The sequence below is a fragment of the Leucoraja erinacea genome, chromosome 15, assembly GCF_028641065.1.
Source record: "Leucoraja erinacea ecotype New England chromosome 15, Leri_hhj_1, whole genome shotgun sequence".
Lineage (NCBI taxonomy): Eukaryota > Metazoa > Chordata > Chondrichthyes > Rajiformes > Rajidae > Leucoraja > Leucoraja erinaceus.
Window position 1 is genome coordinate 13970526 of NC_073391.1, and position 17336 is coordinate 13987861.

The following is a 17336-nucleotide window of genomic DNA, read 5'->3' on the forward strand; positions in this document are numbered from 1 at the left end:
ATATTTGTAATTGGAAAGACAGGGGTCGATTACGAATAGTCAGTACGGCTTTTTTTTTGCTTGGGAGATCGTTCTCACAACTTTGATTGAGGATTTGTGACCAAGAAGGAAGAAGAGGGCAGTTTGGTAGGTGTAGTCTATATGGATTTCAACAAGGTTTTTGATAAGGCTTTGCAGGTTAGGTTACTCTGGAAAGTGAGATTTCCAGGGAGAGCTAGCTAATTGAATATATAATTGGCTTCATGTTAGGAAGCTGCCGACTTACCCTGTAAATTAAACTTTTGGGAATTTTGTAAAAGTACTCACAAGTCCCTTTGCACCTTCGATTTCTGAATCCTCACCCCCTTTAGAAAATAGTCTGCACCTTAATTCCTTCTATCAAAGTGCATGAACATACACTTTGCTATGTTGTGTTCCATCCACCACTTCTTTGCCCACTCTTCAAACATGTCCAAGTCTTTCTGCAAACTCTGTTTCCTCAACACTACCTGCACCTCCAACAATTTTAATATCACCTGCAAACTTGGCCACAAATTCATCAATCCCATCATCCAGATCATTAACATATAACATGAAAAGTAGCAGACCCAACACCAATCCCTGCACTAGTCACCGGCCACCAACCAGAAAAGACCCCCTTTAATCTCATACTTTGCCTTCTGCCAGTCAGCCAATCTTCCATCCACGCTAGTACCTTGCCTCTAATACCATAGGCTCTTATCTTGTATAGCAGCATGTGCAGCAACTTATCAAAGGTCTGAAAATCCAAGTATACAACATCCAGTGACTTTCCTTTGTCTACCTTGCTTGCTACTTCCTCAAAGAATTCCCTTAACAAAACCATTCTGACATTGGCCTGTTTTATCATGTGCTTCCAAATACCCCGAAGCCTCATCCTTAATAATAGACTTTAAAATCTTACCAACCACTGAAGTCAAGCTAATCGGACTATAATTTATTACCTTTTGCCTCATTCCCTTCTTAAACAGTGTAGTTACGTTTGCTACTTTCCAGTCCTCTGGCACCATTCCTGACTCGTTATTCTTGAAGGATCACTATAAATGCCTTCCCATCTCTACCACAACCTTTCAGATCCCACGAAGCATCTGAATATTTAGAAATAAAACTTCCATTCCCTACTTGATCTTTTACTTCACATCTATGATCTCTGATTATTATGCATAGTTCTTCTATAATGTGTTTCCACAATGCATATTGGTTGTTACGTGATTTTGATCAGGAACAACGTAAAATTTACTTTGAAAATTGACAAGCAAAAAACTGCCTGGAAGAAGAAAATAGTTTCATATAAGCTCCCCACAGTAATCAGGAACCAGTCTCTTAAGTGTATCAGTATCACCGCAGGTGGCCATTAAAATTGACAAGCAATTATTTCCAATGACACATGTGCAATGATGCTCTTTAAACAATGTAACACACAGTCCTTAGTAATTTTCGTTTGCAATAACAAAAATAAACTAATGGCTTATAAATCAAACTATATATTTGAAAATATTGCAGGAAAAAAAAGTGATTGCAGGAAAAAAAAGTTGCAAATCTGAAAGCGTTAACCCCGTTCTTCCCTAGTGTCACAATTGTTATTATTATGTAAATATTTATCGTGATCATGAAAGATTTTTTTTGGCTCATCTCTTAACCTGATGTATTTCAAGAAGAGCAGTCCTCCATAATGAAGTACTTCATCCTTGGTGAATTCCTCCTAAACCTTCTCGACATGCATTTTAAAGGATTTACATCTGAAATATGATGCTTAAAATTGGCTGAGGTCATACCACTGATTTATAATAGGCTAGCATTATCATTTTCTTTTTTATAACCCATATTGATAAAAAGAAGTAACTCATATCCTTTTTAATCACCACAACATATTGCTATGCCATACAGTGGCCTCTCTGCTCATCTACAATTTTTTAACTGTGTTATTTATGGTGAATTGATTTTTCCATATTTGTCTTGCTAAAGTTAGTTAATTCTTCTCTGCCTTGAGTTAATAATTTTGTCAATTTTATTCTGGAGCTGATTTTCCTTCTGTAAGTTACTGGGTCATGCAGAATCATATACTTATTAAAAGTGTGTGTGCGTGCGTGCGATTTCCCCTTTGATTCACCTCCTCCAAAACCTGACGCTGAAACGGTGAAATTTTTGAATATTCTGGTAGAGATTTACCTCTCAAAAATCCCCTCATCTGTAAATTTGGTAAATTATATATTTCCCAAGTTTTTCACTAAAATTGTTCACAAGTCTGACTTTTTTTTCCAAATCTAACCGCTGGCCAGCTGGTGACGTCACAATGCCTTTGCCCATGGCCCACCTGGCTCGTGGCCCAGCCCCGCTCAGGATTGAAGCAGCTGTTGTCAACGCGCAGGCGCACTGTTTTCCACAAATTACATCACCACCCTCCCCCGCCGTTCTTCAAAAGGCGCAGAAAGAACGAGCAAGTTCTGCAGATCCCGAGGTCAGCGGAAGTCAGCGGAGGTCACCGAAGGTCTCCAGCGCTCACAAGCTTTTGAAGAACTTTCTCCACGAAGCCTGCGCAGTGAGTGAAGTGACGCCCATCCCCCGCCCCCTCCCACTGCTAACCGCTCCTATCCTGCTCTTCTTCCCCCCTGCTGCTACCCGCTCCGGATTTACAGTTTTGTCGGGCCCTGTACTTTCTCTCTTTCCCTGAGCTATCTCCCCACTTTTCGCAGCCCCCACTCACCCCGGCATGCCTCCACCTCTCCTCCTCCTCCCCTCCCCTTCTCAACCCGTCCTCTCTCCCCCCACCTCTCTCCCCCCTCTCCCCCCCTACCCTCCTCTCTCTCCCCCCTTCTCTCTCTCTCTCTCCTCCCCTCCCCCCCCCTACTCTCCTCCTCCTCTCTCCCCTCCCCCACTCCCCCCTCCCCCTCACTCCCCACTCTACCCCCCCCCCCCCGCCCCTCCTCCAGCCCTCCCCTTCTCTCCTCCCCTCCTCCCCTCTCCCCGTCATCTCTCCCTCCGCCCCTCTCACCCACCTCCATGTGTGGGGGGTGGTTAGTGTGTGTGTGATGCCGCAGGCTCCCCTCCCCCCCCCCCCCCCCCCCCAAATCCATGCGGTGAGGGGACGGGCCTCAACGGGTCCCCCTTGATCCAGTAACAACTAAAGTATAACTGAATTCAAGTACAATTAATATAGTATCGAACAAAACTTAAATTCTTAATGTTACTGCTGTTTTTATAACTTTATGTTGGCAAACACAATGTCAAATCTTTTGCTGGGCTTGGGAATTAAACCATGTTATTAAAATAGACATTATTTGCTTATCTCCAACTACCATGACACGCAATGTTTGTGGCATTGCTCATGCCCAACATGTAATGCCCCCAATAATAACGTTTCTTAACAAAACTATGGAAAATGCCAACTGCAAAATGCCATCAAAGCCCTTGGTTAATAACGAAAAAGGGCTTTTTAAAACCTGGATTAAACCTCATGCCCTCTGAGCACGTGATTTACCATATGCTGAACTACCTGCAGTTGACAGTGGAAAAATACTGTCTGTAAGTGCTGCAAAGATCTCCAAATTCACTGGAAGGACAAGCAAATCGATGTCAGTGCCCTTTCACAGGCCCATAATTCCCAAGCTGAAGACCTGCTCACACTCAGTTGACCACAATGGGCAGAATGCACAGTTGACGTGCTGAACACCAGAAGTAGTCACTTTTTCCTAAGCTTTGTCAAGGGAAGAAATCACTGGACAAAACAGGGCAAAAGATCGAAGAGTGTGCCGAAAAGCTCTTTAAAGAAATGCTGCATCCTAAAAGACACCTAGGAATCTCTGACCCAAGTGAAGGGGCATTTAGATTGGTACTGAGAACTTCAAAGCCATGCACTGGATGCACAGACGTTGCTGACCACCTGGCAAGCCAGCCACCTAATAGTCCTATTTGGGCACCTCCAACCCTATCTGTGGAATTGTCTGCAGTTTCAACATTGGCTTCATCAGCTATCTCAGAATTTGGATTGCAAGTATGCAATCGTTGATCCTGATGACTGCCTAAAAAGGAACAATGCCTGCTATTCAGTCATCTAACCATTGGTATTACTGAGTACAGGGTATTGTATAACTTTTTATTTTTGCTGAATGCTTCATTTGTCTTAATGTTCTTCTATATCATTAAAAATGTAAGACTTTTGCCTGCAAATCAGGTCATGCACATCATTAAAAAGCACAAACACAAGCACACATTCCAATACATTCAACAACCAATATTGACCACATCAAACACCACCAAACATAAATATTCCTTTATCAAACATCTACAAACATTTCGTAATGCGACAACACAAATTGCAGCAAAATCCATGCATCACACAACAAAGAAAAAGACAAACATTTTATACAACACAATAGGTGCAAATATTTGTGGTATTGACAACTCACTGTAAGCAATTCCACAGGACATCTGTCATTTTTTGCAAGCTTTACATATAATAATTCTTGTGTGAGATTTACTTGCTGTAATACTTGATTAATAACATCTCTTTTAGCTTTACAATAACTTGTTTCCACCACTCGCTATAGTTACAGATATCAAATTTATTTTAAAATGCATTCAGCTGGACATTCATATTTTTACTTTATTAGAATTTACCTTTTTGAAATATCTAATTTATGAGCACCACCTGTGAGAAAAATAAATCTATCAAAAATGAAAGATGAAGCACCATCTGTTTCTTCTATATTTTATCTTGATTATTCAATTCATATTTTAAAACCACAGAATACACCATGTAGAACCAGAGAGACATCTGTGCCAGTGGAACATAATGCATAAGGAGGATTTGTACTCCACTCGAATGCGTGTGTGACTTCACTGGAGCACTACACACACTTCATAAATATGTCACTGCATCAGGGTGAAAAAAATCAATATTATTCTGAAAACAACATTAATTTATAACAAATAAATGACTTATTTATTTACTTGCTAACACGGTTCTTTGCATTTGTGAATTTTAATCACAAATATGTAAAGTAATTAAATTACAGTTGTGAGAATTTCAACACGGCTTTAAATTCACTTACCATCTGGAAACTTCTTGTTGAGTGAAATTCACATTGCATCATGTCAAAAAAGATTGCAATTGTAGCTTTTCTCAGTTCAGTTTCTGGAATAAGGGTCATCTCCAGGATTGGACCCACCATTTCTGGGATAAATTTGATTTTGTGTTGACCTTTTAAGGAAATAATTGCTCTTAAGTTTCTTTTTGGACAACAAAATAAATTACAGCCACACAATGCACAAAATGAGGTCTGCATGATTATAACAACCACCTTCTCAAATAATATCTAAACTGTATGACAGCATTCTGCATGAGTGGTTGGATAAGTATCCAAGGTTCTGATGCTGCCATGGCAGCTGAAATTTAATTCAAATAATTAAATTAAACTGATATAAACAGTACTAACAAATATCATCATGAAACAACTGGATTGTTGTAAAAAAATAATGTGATTCACTAGTGACTTGCAGAAGGGCAAATTTGGTTCCACATTGGGACTGTCAGATCCACATCAGTGTTGCTAACCCCCAATTGTGAATATAGCTGATCAGGAAGAGCAAGGCCATGCTCTTTGGCAACTGGCTCGACCGATCTTCCGCCCCTTCACCATCAAGCCTGACTTCTTGAAGGTGCTGGGAATCAGGTTCGGGGGGGGCGGGGGGTGGGGGGCATGAGGCTTGGGACAAGAATTGGCTGGAGCAGATAACCAAGGTGGGGAAGAAGCTGGAGCTGTGGAAGCAACGCTCCCGGGGCTGCTGTACTTGGCACAAGTGTGGCCCGCCCTCCCCTCCTACGCCACAGGATCACCCGGGCTGTCTTCCACTTCATCTGGGGATCGAGGATGGACCTGGTATGATGGGCCACAATGCACAAGTCAGCAGATAATGGGGGTAAAAGCGTGCCCAACGGCGCCCTTACCCTGATGGCCACCCTGTGCGGCTGCGTCAGGCGGAGCGTAGAGCCGAGGCACGTGGGCACCAAGTGTCACTACCTGCTGAGATTCAACCTGTCCCCGGTGTTGTGAAGCATAGGCCTGGCGCAGATGCCAAGCAATGTGCCAGTCAGCTGGACATTGCTGCACCATCTGTCATTCGTGGAAAGGTTCTTCCGAACCAACACTTTTGACCACGTCCATCAGGCAGAGGTCAGCACGGAACGTCCTGCAGGCACTGCAGGGAAATGATTCCATGGATCCTGTGGCGTGGTTCGCAGAGCAGACTACCCAGCTTGTCTGGCGAAATGCATCATCACCAGAACTCACCAACAAGCACCAAGACCCGGCTTGGCTGGCGGTGAGGAGAGTCCTCCCAGTCAGGTCCTTCCTGCACCGTCGGGACCTCATTACCAGCGCACGCTGCCCTCGGGACAGTTGCCCACCTCTTTGCAGAGTGTGGATTTGCAAAGTGTCTGGAGAGGTTTGCAATGGTCCCTTTCACTATTTATTCCAAACATCTCCGTCCCAGAGGACTCTGTGATTTACTGAGTGTTCCCAGGGACGCATTCAGACTGACATCGAGTGCTGCTGGAACGTCATCAACTCAGTGAAAGACACTCTTTGGTCTGCCCGAGCATTGTTGACCTCCCAGCAGAGCGAGATGTCCATCGGGGAATATTGCTGACTGGCCCTCTGCAGACTGCAGGAGTACGTGCTGAGGGATGCACTGAAGCTCGGTGCAGCCAACCCCAAGGCTCTGTGGGGGAGCACCACAGTCTAGGGTCCTTCTGCTGCTGGACATGGGGGGTAGGGCGTGGTGGAGACGCCCCTCAAAATAAGGGGCATGATTCCACGCCAGTGGGCCATGAGTGGCAAGGGGGGGGGGGGGGGGGGGGGGAAATGTCATGGAAGGAGTCACAAGAAGGAAACATAATACCATTTAACATTATAAAAAGCTTGATGACACGTGACCATTTTAAAATTACATATTTTAATTTATTTTAAAGTATCTGATTTTTTAAGTTAGTTTTTAGATTTAAATATTAACGTAAAGGACAAATAGAGGTTAATGTTTCACTTGTGTTTCAGAAACAAGATATTGGCCATTATATAATACTTAAAAGCAAACTCAAAACAAAGAGTATCTTCACAATTTTCACTAATTGCAATGCTACCTGGAACATGACATAAAAGATCAAAATAAAGCCTTTTGGCAGTTTCTTCGATCGATGGTTTTTGAAAAGTAACTAATGAGCACTGCATGCCAAATTTGGTTACATAACAGTAGTTTCAACTGCTAGAAAGTGATATTGACATGTTTTTGCCGTTTATATTTCTGAAAAACTTGCACTAGATAAAAACATGTAAGTATTCAAAATCACCACATATCACAAAGAACTTCATGTCAAGTACTCAGTCAATTACTTTAGATTTAAACAATAAATCTTCTTTTTAATGGAATAGGATTTCATAAAGCATAACATCGAAACAGTTCATATACAGTGCCCTCAATAATGTTTGGGACAAAGATCCATCATTTATTTATTTGCCTCCATACTCCACAATTTCAGATTTGTAATGGAAAATAATCACGTGGTTAAAGAGCACATTGTCAGGTTTTAATAAAGGCAATTTTTATACATTTTAGTTTCACCATGTAGATATTACAGTAGTGTTTATACATAGTTTCTCAATCTCAGGGCACCATAATGTTTGGGACACAGCAAAGTCATGTAAATGAAAGTAGTCATATTTAGCATTGTATTGCATATCCTTTGCATGCAATGACTGCTTGAAGTATGTGATACATGGATATTACCAGTTGCTGGGTGTCTTTTCTGGTGATGCTCTGCCAGGTCTGTATTGCAGCCATCTTTAGCTTATGCTTGTTTTGGGGGCTAGTCATCGTCAGTTTTCTCTTCAGCATATAAAAGGCACGCTCATTTGGGTTCAGATCAGTTGATGGACTTGGCTACTCAAGAATTGACCATTTTTTAGTTTTGAAAAACTCCTTTGTTGCTTTAGCAGTATGTTTGGGATCATTGTCTTGCTGTAGAATGAACTACCGGCCAATGAGTATTGAGGCATTTGTTTGAACTTGAGCAGATAGGATGTGTCTATACGCTTCAGAATTCATTATGCTACCACCATCAGTAGTTGTATCATCAATGAAGATAAGCGAGCCAGTACTGACAGCAGCCATACATGCCCATGCCATAACACCCCCACCGCCATGTTTCAGATGAGGTGGTATGCTTTGGATCTTGGGCAGTTCCTTCTCTCCTCCATACTTTGCTCTTGCCATCACTCTGATATGTTAATCTTCGTCTCATCTGTCCACAAGCCTCTGTATTTCTGTTCATGAAATCATCTGCGGATGATAGTCATTGACAAATCCATACCTGACTCCTGAAGAGTGTTTCTGATCTGTCGGACAGATGTTTGGGGATTTTTCTTTATTGCAGAGAGAATTCTTCTGAGATCAGCTGTGGAGGTTTTCCTTGGCCTGCCAGTCACTTTGTGACTAGTAAGGTCACCAGCGTTCTCTTTCTTCTTAATGATGTTCCAAACAGTTGCTTTTGACAAGCCTAACGTTTGGTTAATGTCTCAAACATTATGGTGCCCTGAACTATGTATAAACATAGCTATATTATAATTTTAATATTGTTACATTAAGAAGTAGATGGATGTGGTCATGGACAAATGGAATGTTCCTCAAATAGGATATAAAATTAACCTACAAGTAAAATTTGACTTTTAAGGTACAAATCTGGAGTATTCCCCACCATACTATAATCATTCTAACACCTTTTCATCTATTCAAGGTTGAGCTTTGCAATATGAATGAAGGTTTTGGGTGCTGTGTCTGCTTGCAATGCTAATATGTACCTAATATAATATTTTAGGTTTAGGTCAGGTTTTCTTAGGTTATATCTTAGGTTTTGGGTGCTTTGTCTATTGCAATGCTAATACGTACTTACATTATAATGTTGCATTAACTTTCTTTCAATGGCTTTCTCGATGTGCACTAATTTTATGAGTAGATAAGGCACTGAGCCAAAGTTGCTGAGAAGACTACGTGCTAGAACAAATATGACAAAACAGCTTCATTCCAGGATTTAGAAAGAGATTTGGTGAAAATAGAGACCACTTCATCGAAAATAAAATGATAGCTTTATGCATCCTTCCATTAAATGCCTTCCAAGCAAATCCCTAAGCTGGAGACAAGACTTTGGCTGATGCCTAACATCACAAGTCAAGAGTCAAGAGTGTTTTATTGTCATATGTCCCAGAGAGAACAATTAAATTCTTACTTGCTGCAGCACAACAGAAAATGTAAACATAGTACACTGTAAACAATATGATAAACGAGAGGGAAAAAAAAGTTCAGTGTGTATATATATATATAGACACATGCTCACACGTACACACACACTATATATATATATATATATATATACACACACACACATACTCAAAAAACAATAGTAGTGCAATAATAATAATAATAATAATAATGTTTATTGTAGTTCAGAGCTTATTTGAGTTTGTAGTGTTTAATAGCCTGATGGCTGTAGGGAAAAAGCTGTTCCTGAACCTGGACGTTACAGTTTTCAGGCTCATGTACCTTCTTCCCGATGGCAGTGGTGAAATGAGTGTGTGGCCATGATGGTGTGGGTCTCCGAAGATGCTTGCTGCCTTTTTGAGGCAGCGACTCCGATAAATCCCTACGATGGTGGGGAGGTCAGAGCCGGTGATGGACTGGGTAGTGTTCACAACTTTTTGCAGTCTTTTCTGCTCTTGGACGTTCAAGTTGCCAAAACAGGCCATGATACAACCAGTTAATATGCTCTTAACTGTACACCTGTAGAAGTTCAAGTTCTTTGACATACCGAATCTCCGTAATCTTCTCAGGAAGTAGAGGTGTTGATGTGCATTATTTATAATTGCATCAGTGTGCTGGGTCCAGGAAGGATCTTCAGAAATATGCACGCCCAGGAAAGTTTTTGACTCCTCCACCATAATCCCGTTGATATAAACATGTGGGTCCTTATCCTTCCTCTTCCAAAGTCCATAATCAGTTCATTAGTTTTACTTATATTGAGACCCAGGTTGTTGTGTTGACACCATTTGGTCAATCTCACTTCTGTACTCTGACTCATCATCATCTGTAATTCGTCCAACAACGGCGGTGTTGTCGGCGAACCTGATGATGGAGTTTGCACTACATCCGGCTATACAGTCATGAGTATAGATTGAGTAGAGCAGGGGGCTGAGCACGCAGCCTTGAGTTGCTCCCATTCTTAACGAGGAAAAAATATTTCTGCTAATTTGAACAGACTGTGGTCTGTGGATGAGGAAGTCGAGGATCCAATTACAGAGGGATGCGCAGAGGCCCAGTTCCGTGAGCTTGGTAACCAGCTTGGAGGGGATGACCGTATTACTTAGTCCCTCATAACATCAGAAATCTCTTTTCTACACGGTGAAAATTAGTCACGTTACATTGTGTATTTCTGTTTGTTCTCAAAAGGAAATACCCTGGAATGAAATGAGGTAGGTACCATTCTTAGCTCCATTTCCAACACTCCAGAAATTTAGCTGACTATTTTTCAGTCTCTCTCAATTTATATGCCTTAAGTGCAACATGTAAATTCCCATACAATCCTCTTGTTGAAGAACTGCAGGGGAAATTAGAGTTGTTTGGCTTGTAATAATCCCAATAGGGGCTCTCTTTACTTTGACAGGGGTTTATGCATGATTAGGGGATGCTATATTATTATGCTTGTTATTTTCCAAAGAAGAATGGGGAAGCCTCTTGGTAAACTCCAGAATTTATCCCTCAACTACCAACAACAAACAAATTACTTGGCCATTAACTTCACTGCTATTTTCAGAACATTACTTCCATAATAAATAACTAATTTGAAAACATACATGTCTAGATGTAAAGCATTTAGCATATCGTGAGAATGGGTTTGTTAATTAAAAACATTCATTCTTTAATTATGACCACATTTACTTTGTCTTCCCTTTAGAGATGATGTGGAATTGTATTAACTGGTCAGGTGACAAGAAGGAAAACCTGGGAAAGTACATCCTTTTCTTCATTAAAAAAAAATTAATTTTACATTATTATTTAAAGACCCAACTTACCAAGGTTATACCACATATCTCTGATCTCAAATCCAATTTGTCTCCTCATGTCACCGTATCTAAGGAAAAAGTAAAATTATTAATAGAAAATGTAATAGAAATTAACATTCTTTCTCTCTCCAGAGATGCTGACTGACCTGCCAAGCGTTCCGAGCAACTTTTTTTTGCCTTCAGGTTTGAAAATCACTATGGAAAGATACATGGGCTTTTTTTATTTAAAAAAAAAGGAATATGTATTAAAATAAATATGACTACCAAATAAAAATGGCTGAAATTTAGATAATTGGGGGAAGACACAATGGATTTGACAATGGTCAAACCCTATTGGTACCAGAGTTCCAGGCAAAAAGAGATGTAATTAAGTATCTTGTTCACATGCAACAAAAAATTGTAGGTGAAAATTATGTTTGCAATGTCTGAGCACATTCCCTTGGCTATTCGTAGGTGTGCTTAAAGATTAAACATTACGAGACCAAGGGGGACCCATTGGGTCCCTTCCCCTCAATGTGTGGTTGCGAGGGGGGTAGAGAGGGATGGGGAAGGGGAGGGGAGAGGGGAAGAGGGGGACGTGGGAGAAGAGTCAAAGAATGGGAGAGAGGGGTGGGAAGGGGGGAGAGGGGAGATGGGGAGAGTGGGAGATGGGGAGGGGGGAGAGGGGAGGGGGAGGAGGAGAGGAGAGAGGGGGATGAGGTAGGGGAGGGGTGGAGTGGAGGAAGGAGAAGGAGGAGGAGGGAGGGAGGAGGGGGGAGAGGAGAGGAGAGGGAGAAAGAGGGGGCAGGGGAGAGGTGGAGAGAGAGTGGTGGAGGTGGAGAGAGTGGAGGTGGAGAGAGTGGAGGGGAGATAGTGGAGGGGGGAGAGAGTGGAGGGGGAGAGAGAGAGAGGGAGAGAGGAGAGAGGAGAGAGAGAGAGAGAGGAGGGAGAGAGAGAAGAGGGAGAGAGAGAGGGGGAGAGAGGAGGAGGGAGGGAGAGAGAGGAGAGAGAAGGGGGGAGTAGGGGAAAGGCACGGGGGTGGGAGCGAGGGAGGGAGGGAGGGGGCTGAGATCTCCCACCCCTGTCCCATTGTGATATCTGTGAGATGGCGCTGTGACTCATGCAGCAGTTTCATTTTAGTGGAACCACATGAAGGTTCCAATCTCCCACACCTGTCTCATTGTGATGGCACATATGTAAATGAGATCCATTGTGATCGGACATCTGTGAGGTAGCACCGTGACTCATGCAGCAGTTTGATTTTAATTTGTTTTTAATGTTTTGTGAACAATTTTATTCAAAATCTGGGCGGGCGGGAGTCGAGCTGCAGGAGGCGTGGCGCGAGCGTACTTGGCATGGTGCGGGCAGCGGGGGTGGAGGAGAGCCGGGCTGCCAAATGAAGAGAGCATTGTGACGTCAGCAGCTCGTGTCCCGTTTAGATTTTTAAATTGGGGGGGGGACGACGAAGGATTCCATGACAACATATGTACATAACAATGTCCAAACGTAATGAGGGGTTTCAGCATGTGGTTCTGGCGGACCGAGGCGTCAGAGAGCTCACACACACACACACAGTTTTAATATATAGATAGACTAGATAGATATGCAGCAGCAAGCAGTATGAAGGAGCTAGTACAGTAATATTATTGAGTAGACAAAAAATGCTGGAGAAACTCAGCAGGTGAGGCAGCATCTATGGAGAGAAGGAATTGTCGACTTTCCTGAAGAAGGGTCTCGATCCGAAACGTCACCAATGCCTCTCCATAGATGCTGCCTAATTTGCAGAGTTTCTCCAGCATTTTTGTCTACCTTTGATTTTTCCAGCATCTGCAGTTCTTTCTTAAACATTATTGGGTATATTGGAGGAAGGTTTCACTCTGCAATTAATTATTATATTTTGTATGGAGATGGTTGATTTTTGGTATGTGAAATGGAAATGGTGCGTTTCCTGGTTGATCAGCACAACACAAGGTATTAAAAATGTCAAAATTAATCTCTGAAAGATAAACAGTTATTTGATAGCATGGATTACAAAAAATAAGCCTTTGGATATGACCTTTGAATCATTTGGAGATTTGCTCGATATCAAGTTCTGAATTTTAATTAACCAGCAGCTAATGCCAATCTTCTTTTTGTAATCTCAATGTATTATGATTGCATGTATATTCATTCGAATCAGTTTCAGTATTTTGCTTCTCTATCATAAATGTTTACTTATTCAGCAAGCACACAGATTAATTGCAAAGAAATATAAAATACAATGTTTCAGTTCAAAAACTTTAAGGAGATTTTTTTTAAAAAAGCTTTCAAATACTGCTTCAAGTTTCATCATCATTCAATGTGACTGTGATAGTTTATGGAACTCTGGTTAACTTTTGTAAATGTTACAAAAATATTTAGCATGCATTACCAGCTAATATTATAAATGAATAAAGAAATCTCCTGGAAGCTCAAAATTTTTAAAGCAAACATTTAAAAAAAAATGCCTGGGCTTTCAAATATTTCTTATCAGGCAAAATAACTTTTCACATGTATACTGATAACCCAGTTCCCAATTCTAACTCACTCCTCAGCGCCGTAGGTGGCTGCTATTTGTATACATTGTGTATGCAAGCAAAGAATCTCACTGTGCCTAGTCACATGTGATAATAAAGCATTTCTATTTCACTACTACCACGTCTTCTGATCTCTACAATGCTTTAATAAGTTGCCTGGAATTGAGTGGTGGGTGGGGAAAATCTCTTCAACCAAATGCAAATAAGACTAAAGCCTTCAGTCCCTTCAACCAAATGCAAATAAGACTAAAGCCTTCAGTCCCAATCAAAACCTCTGTTCCCTATCTCGCTCTCTCTCTCTCTGTCTCTCTCTCTGTCTCTGTCTCTCTCTCTCTCTCTCTCTCTCTCTCTCTCTGGAAACTGAGGTTGAAGCAGAGGTTTATGATATTTGGTTAATATTAGCCTACAAAATAAGTATCCAATCAAATATCTGTGCCACTCTTCTATAACAGTTCTATTATTGCACCAAACACCCTCTGGGTGAAAACATTTTCTTTAGCTCCTTTTCAATGTATCTACCAATTTATTTGAGTCTTTACCCTCTGCTTCCTGATCTAAATGCTAAGGGAAACACACCCTATTTACACTATCTTACCCTCATCATTTTATACACCTGAATTAATTTTCCTCTCTGTCTCCTCTGTTTCAATGTGATCAATTTCATGTGAATCTTTCTTCATACTATAATTTTCCAGTTCTGACCATTTTCCAGTTCTGACAACATTCTTGTCTTGTCTCCTCTGTAATGACCAAAATACAATGCAATGCTAGTATCTGTTATAACATAGGCTCCATACCTCTGTATTCCAGGCCTTAGCTAATAAAGCATCTTAGTATGTTTTTTAATCACCTAATTGATCTGTCATGCTGCCATTAAGGATCAATGGATGTACATTTCAAGGTCTGTTTGTACCTCCATTTTACTTCATATCTCGACATTTACCCCCTGCATGGTCCAACTATACAGGCCATCTACAACATCCTGAGGTCTTAAGCTATCCTTATATTCATCAATAACATGGAGATTTTTTGTATCTCTGCCAATTTCTTTATCACGTCTCCTATATTTGGGTTCAAATCATTTATATTACAAAAAACAATGTAATGAGTACCAGCATGTAAAACCTTATTGGTGCAGCACTCCATTTAAAAAGCACCCAGTCAAATTCAGTCAAGTTAGTCAGAGATATATTTTCTGTAATAAATCCTCGCTAACTACAAAATGTTATGCTGTTTCCTAAAATAGATTCCAATAACTTGCACATCAAAGAAGTTTAACTAACCGCTGTAATCCCCACCTCCCTTTATTATACAGGCCACTCTCATGGGCACCATTCCTGAAGACAGGGAGGATTGAAAGATTGCAAATTGAGTCTTTGTAATTTCTTCCCCTGCTTCTTATATATCTGAGATGTAGTTCAATTATGACTGACAATTAATCTTTTTCAAAGAGGTTAAATGCCTTAATATGTCTTCTTTAGCTTTGTATGATTATTCCAACACGACCCTTTGTGGCCTCCCAAGTCCTACCCACACCAAATTGATAATCTAAAATAATTTCATAGAAGTTCCAACTCACATCAGGTTCTGCTAATCCAACCCTCCTGCCTGCTGAACTATACTAATTCTTGATTAAATAATACCACGGTTCTGGAATTCTGATTCTTGGCCACTGTTCTGGAATTCTCATTCTTATTATCAGCTCATTCCCTTGTTTCCCTCCTGCTGCTCATCTTTGTAACTTCTTCCATCCCTACAGATTTCTGAGACCACTTCATACTTCCAGTTCTAGTCTCTTCATAATCTTGACTTTAAATATTTCACCCTTCTGGAAATGTTTCCAAAATCCATTCTGTACATCTCTCCTTCTCTAAAACATGTCATAAAGGTTCCTGGGAGATAGTTTCAGACATGTTTCTATGTCTAAGGTGCCTTCAGTATACCATTTGCAGTTCTTGCTGTCAATTACTCAAATTGACATCTAGCATGCTTTTATGTGCCATAATTATGTTACATTTGTTCTTGTGCAGTAAAATATATTTTCCACACACTAATATTTTACATGTACATCAATATAAATAATCTTTGCACTGTTCATAAGAAAACATTTCCATCAGCTCATTACTATTACAACATCCACTGTTAAACAATGGCCAGAAAATAATGCTTGTTGTATGTTTTTGAAATAGAAAGGCACTAAGCTGGGCCTCTATCTATTCAACAGCAATCTACTTATGAGTTATACCCACACACAGCATCTTGAATTTTTTTTTTTAATATTGCATTCCTTGGTGCAAATGTAACTGGGTTTTTAGGGTTGACAAGTAACCTTTGATATTACAGGAGACCAAATTTTCAGAGCCAAACCTAAATTCTTTTGAAATCCAGAAATCATAGCATTTTCTGTTCAATGGTACCTTTGGATTGGAATTATTTTCTGGCAGTTCCATGCCTCTGAAAACGTGACATTTCACCCCTATTCTGATCCCTGGATCCCTCTACCTTTCAGGAATTTTCAGTAATATGAAATAGCACAGACTATTGAAAAGACTTCTTTGCTCTTCTTTCCTAATATTTGACCCCTAAAGGCAATATATAATTTTATTTTACGATAAGTTAATGTTTGAAATTTGCAGTGTAACACACACTTCACATTCACTATTACTTCAGCCAGCCAAAGATTAAACTAAACCCCACGTGGTGACAATAGACAATTAAGAAAAAGCTGATAAGAAGAAGCAATGAAAATATATTAAGGCCTGGAATGAATGAAGGTGATACATAATTTAATTTACCCCAGAGATCTCATAAAGATTTATTGTTCACTGGCAAAGAAATACACAGTGTACAGATCACGCTTGACTATCAAACTGCAGGATATGTAATTCATACTGCTGCATAGGCATAGATTTTAAGCCTCCTGATATTGAAGACATAACAATTGAGCATCTTTCATTTACATATTTGCATGTGTGGGCTCTTCTGCCCTACACCTGGAGCAGCCACAATGGAATGAATGTTATTCCTGGCTTCAAGCTTCTGCAGTATATTGTCACTAACATGCATGATGCCACTGACGGCAGGTTCAAGTGAAAATTTGAAGCGGTCAATTCAAATGGATCAATGGGGGGGGGGGGGGGGGGTGGGGGCTACTTATCCTAATGAAAAGATATTATTCTGAAACATTAACTGAATTTCTATCTCTGTCAATGCTTCATATTAGGCTTTACCAATGTGTATTCTTGTACATTGCCAGTTGACGTCTTTACCCTAAGACTCACACTCACCAGAATTAAAATTAGAATGTCAGTAAGTACTTGAGCGTGAGAAACATCAGAAACAAGATTAATTATATACTCAGTTGTTTTCCATTTTCAGCGCATGATGTGACCACGTCTGAATTTCCTCCCTTTACACTTGAAGGAGCATGGCCAGTTGCTCACTCCAACCAAGTTTCACTAAAATTTGGAGGCAGGTTGGAACAATCCAACTTTGTCACGATAATTTAATACACAAATCTCGTACTGGTTTCACTTATTTAAAACCAAAGTGTTGCAGGGCATAAAAGATAGACTGCTCCCTTCTAAATTGTATTTCACACATGGAGGAATTAAAGGCATTAAATACATGCTGTTGTTTTATTAACACCCAATATGTAATACATTCTTACAGAAGA

General features: G+C 40.5%; 1 protein-coding gene across 1 annotated transcript in view; it reads right to left on the reverse strand.

Annotated features, from left to right (window-relative positions):
• The window catches only part of dock1 (dedicator of cytokinesis 1), a 443854-nt gene that overhangs the window by 119454 nt on the left and 307064 nt on the right, over nucleotides 1-17336 (reverse strand). The window contains exons 32-33 of the mRNA XM_055646705.1: nucleotides 11136-11194; nucleotides 5070-5218 (exon numbers count right to left, since the gene is read on the reverse strand). Coding sequence (XP_055502680.1) covers nucleotides 5070-5218; nucleotides 11136-11194 — 208 coding nt within the window. The remainder of the gene's footprint in view (nucleotides 1-5069; nucleotides 5219-11135; nucleotides 11195-17336) is intronic.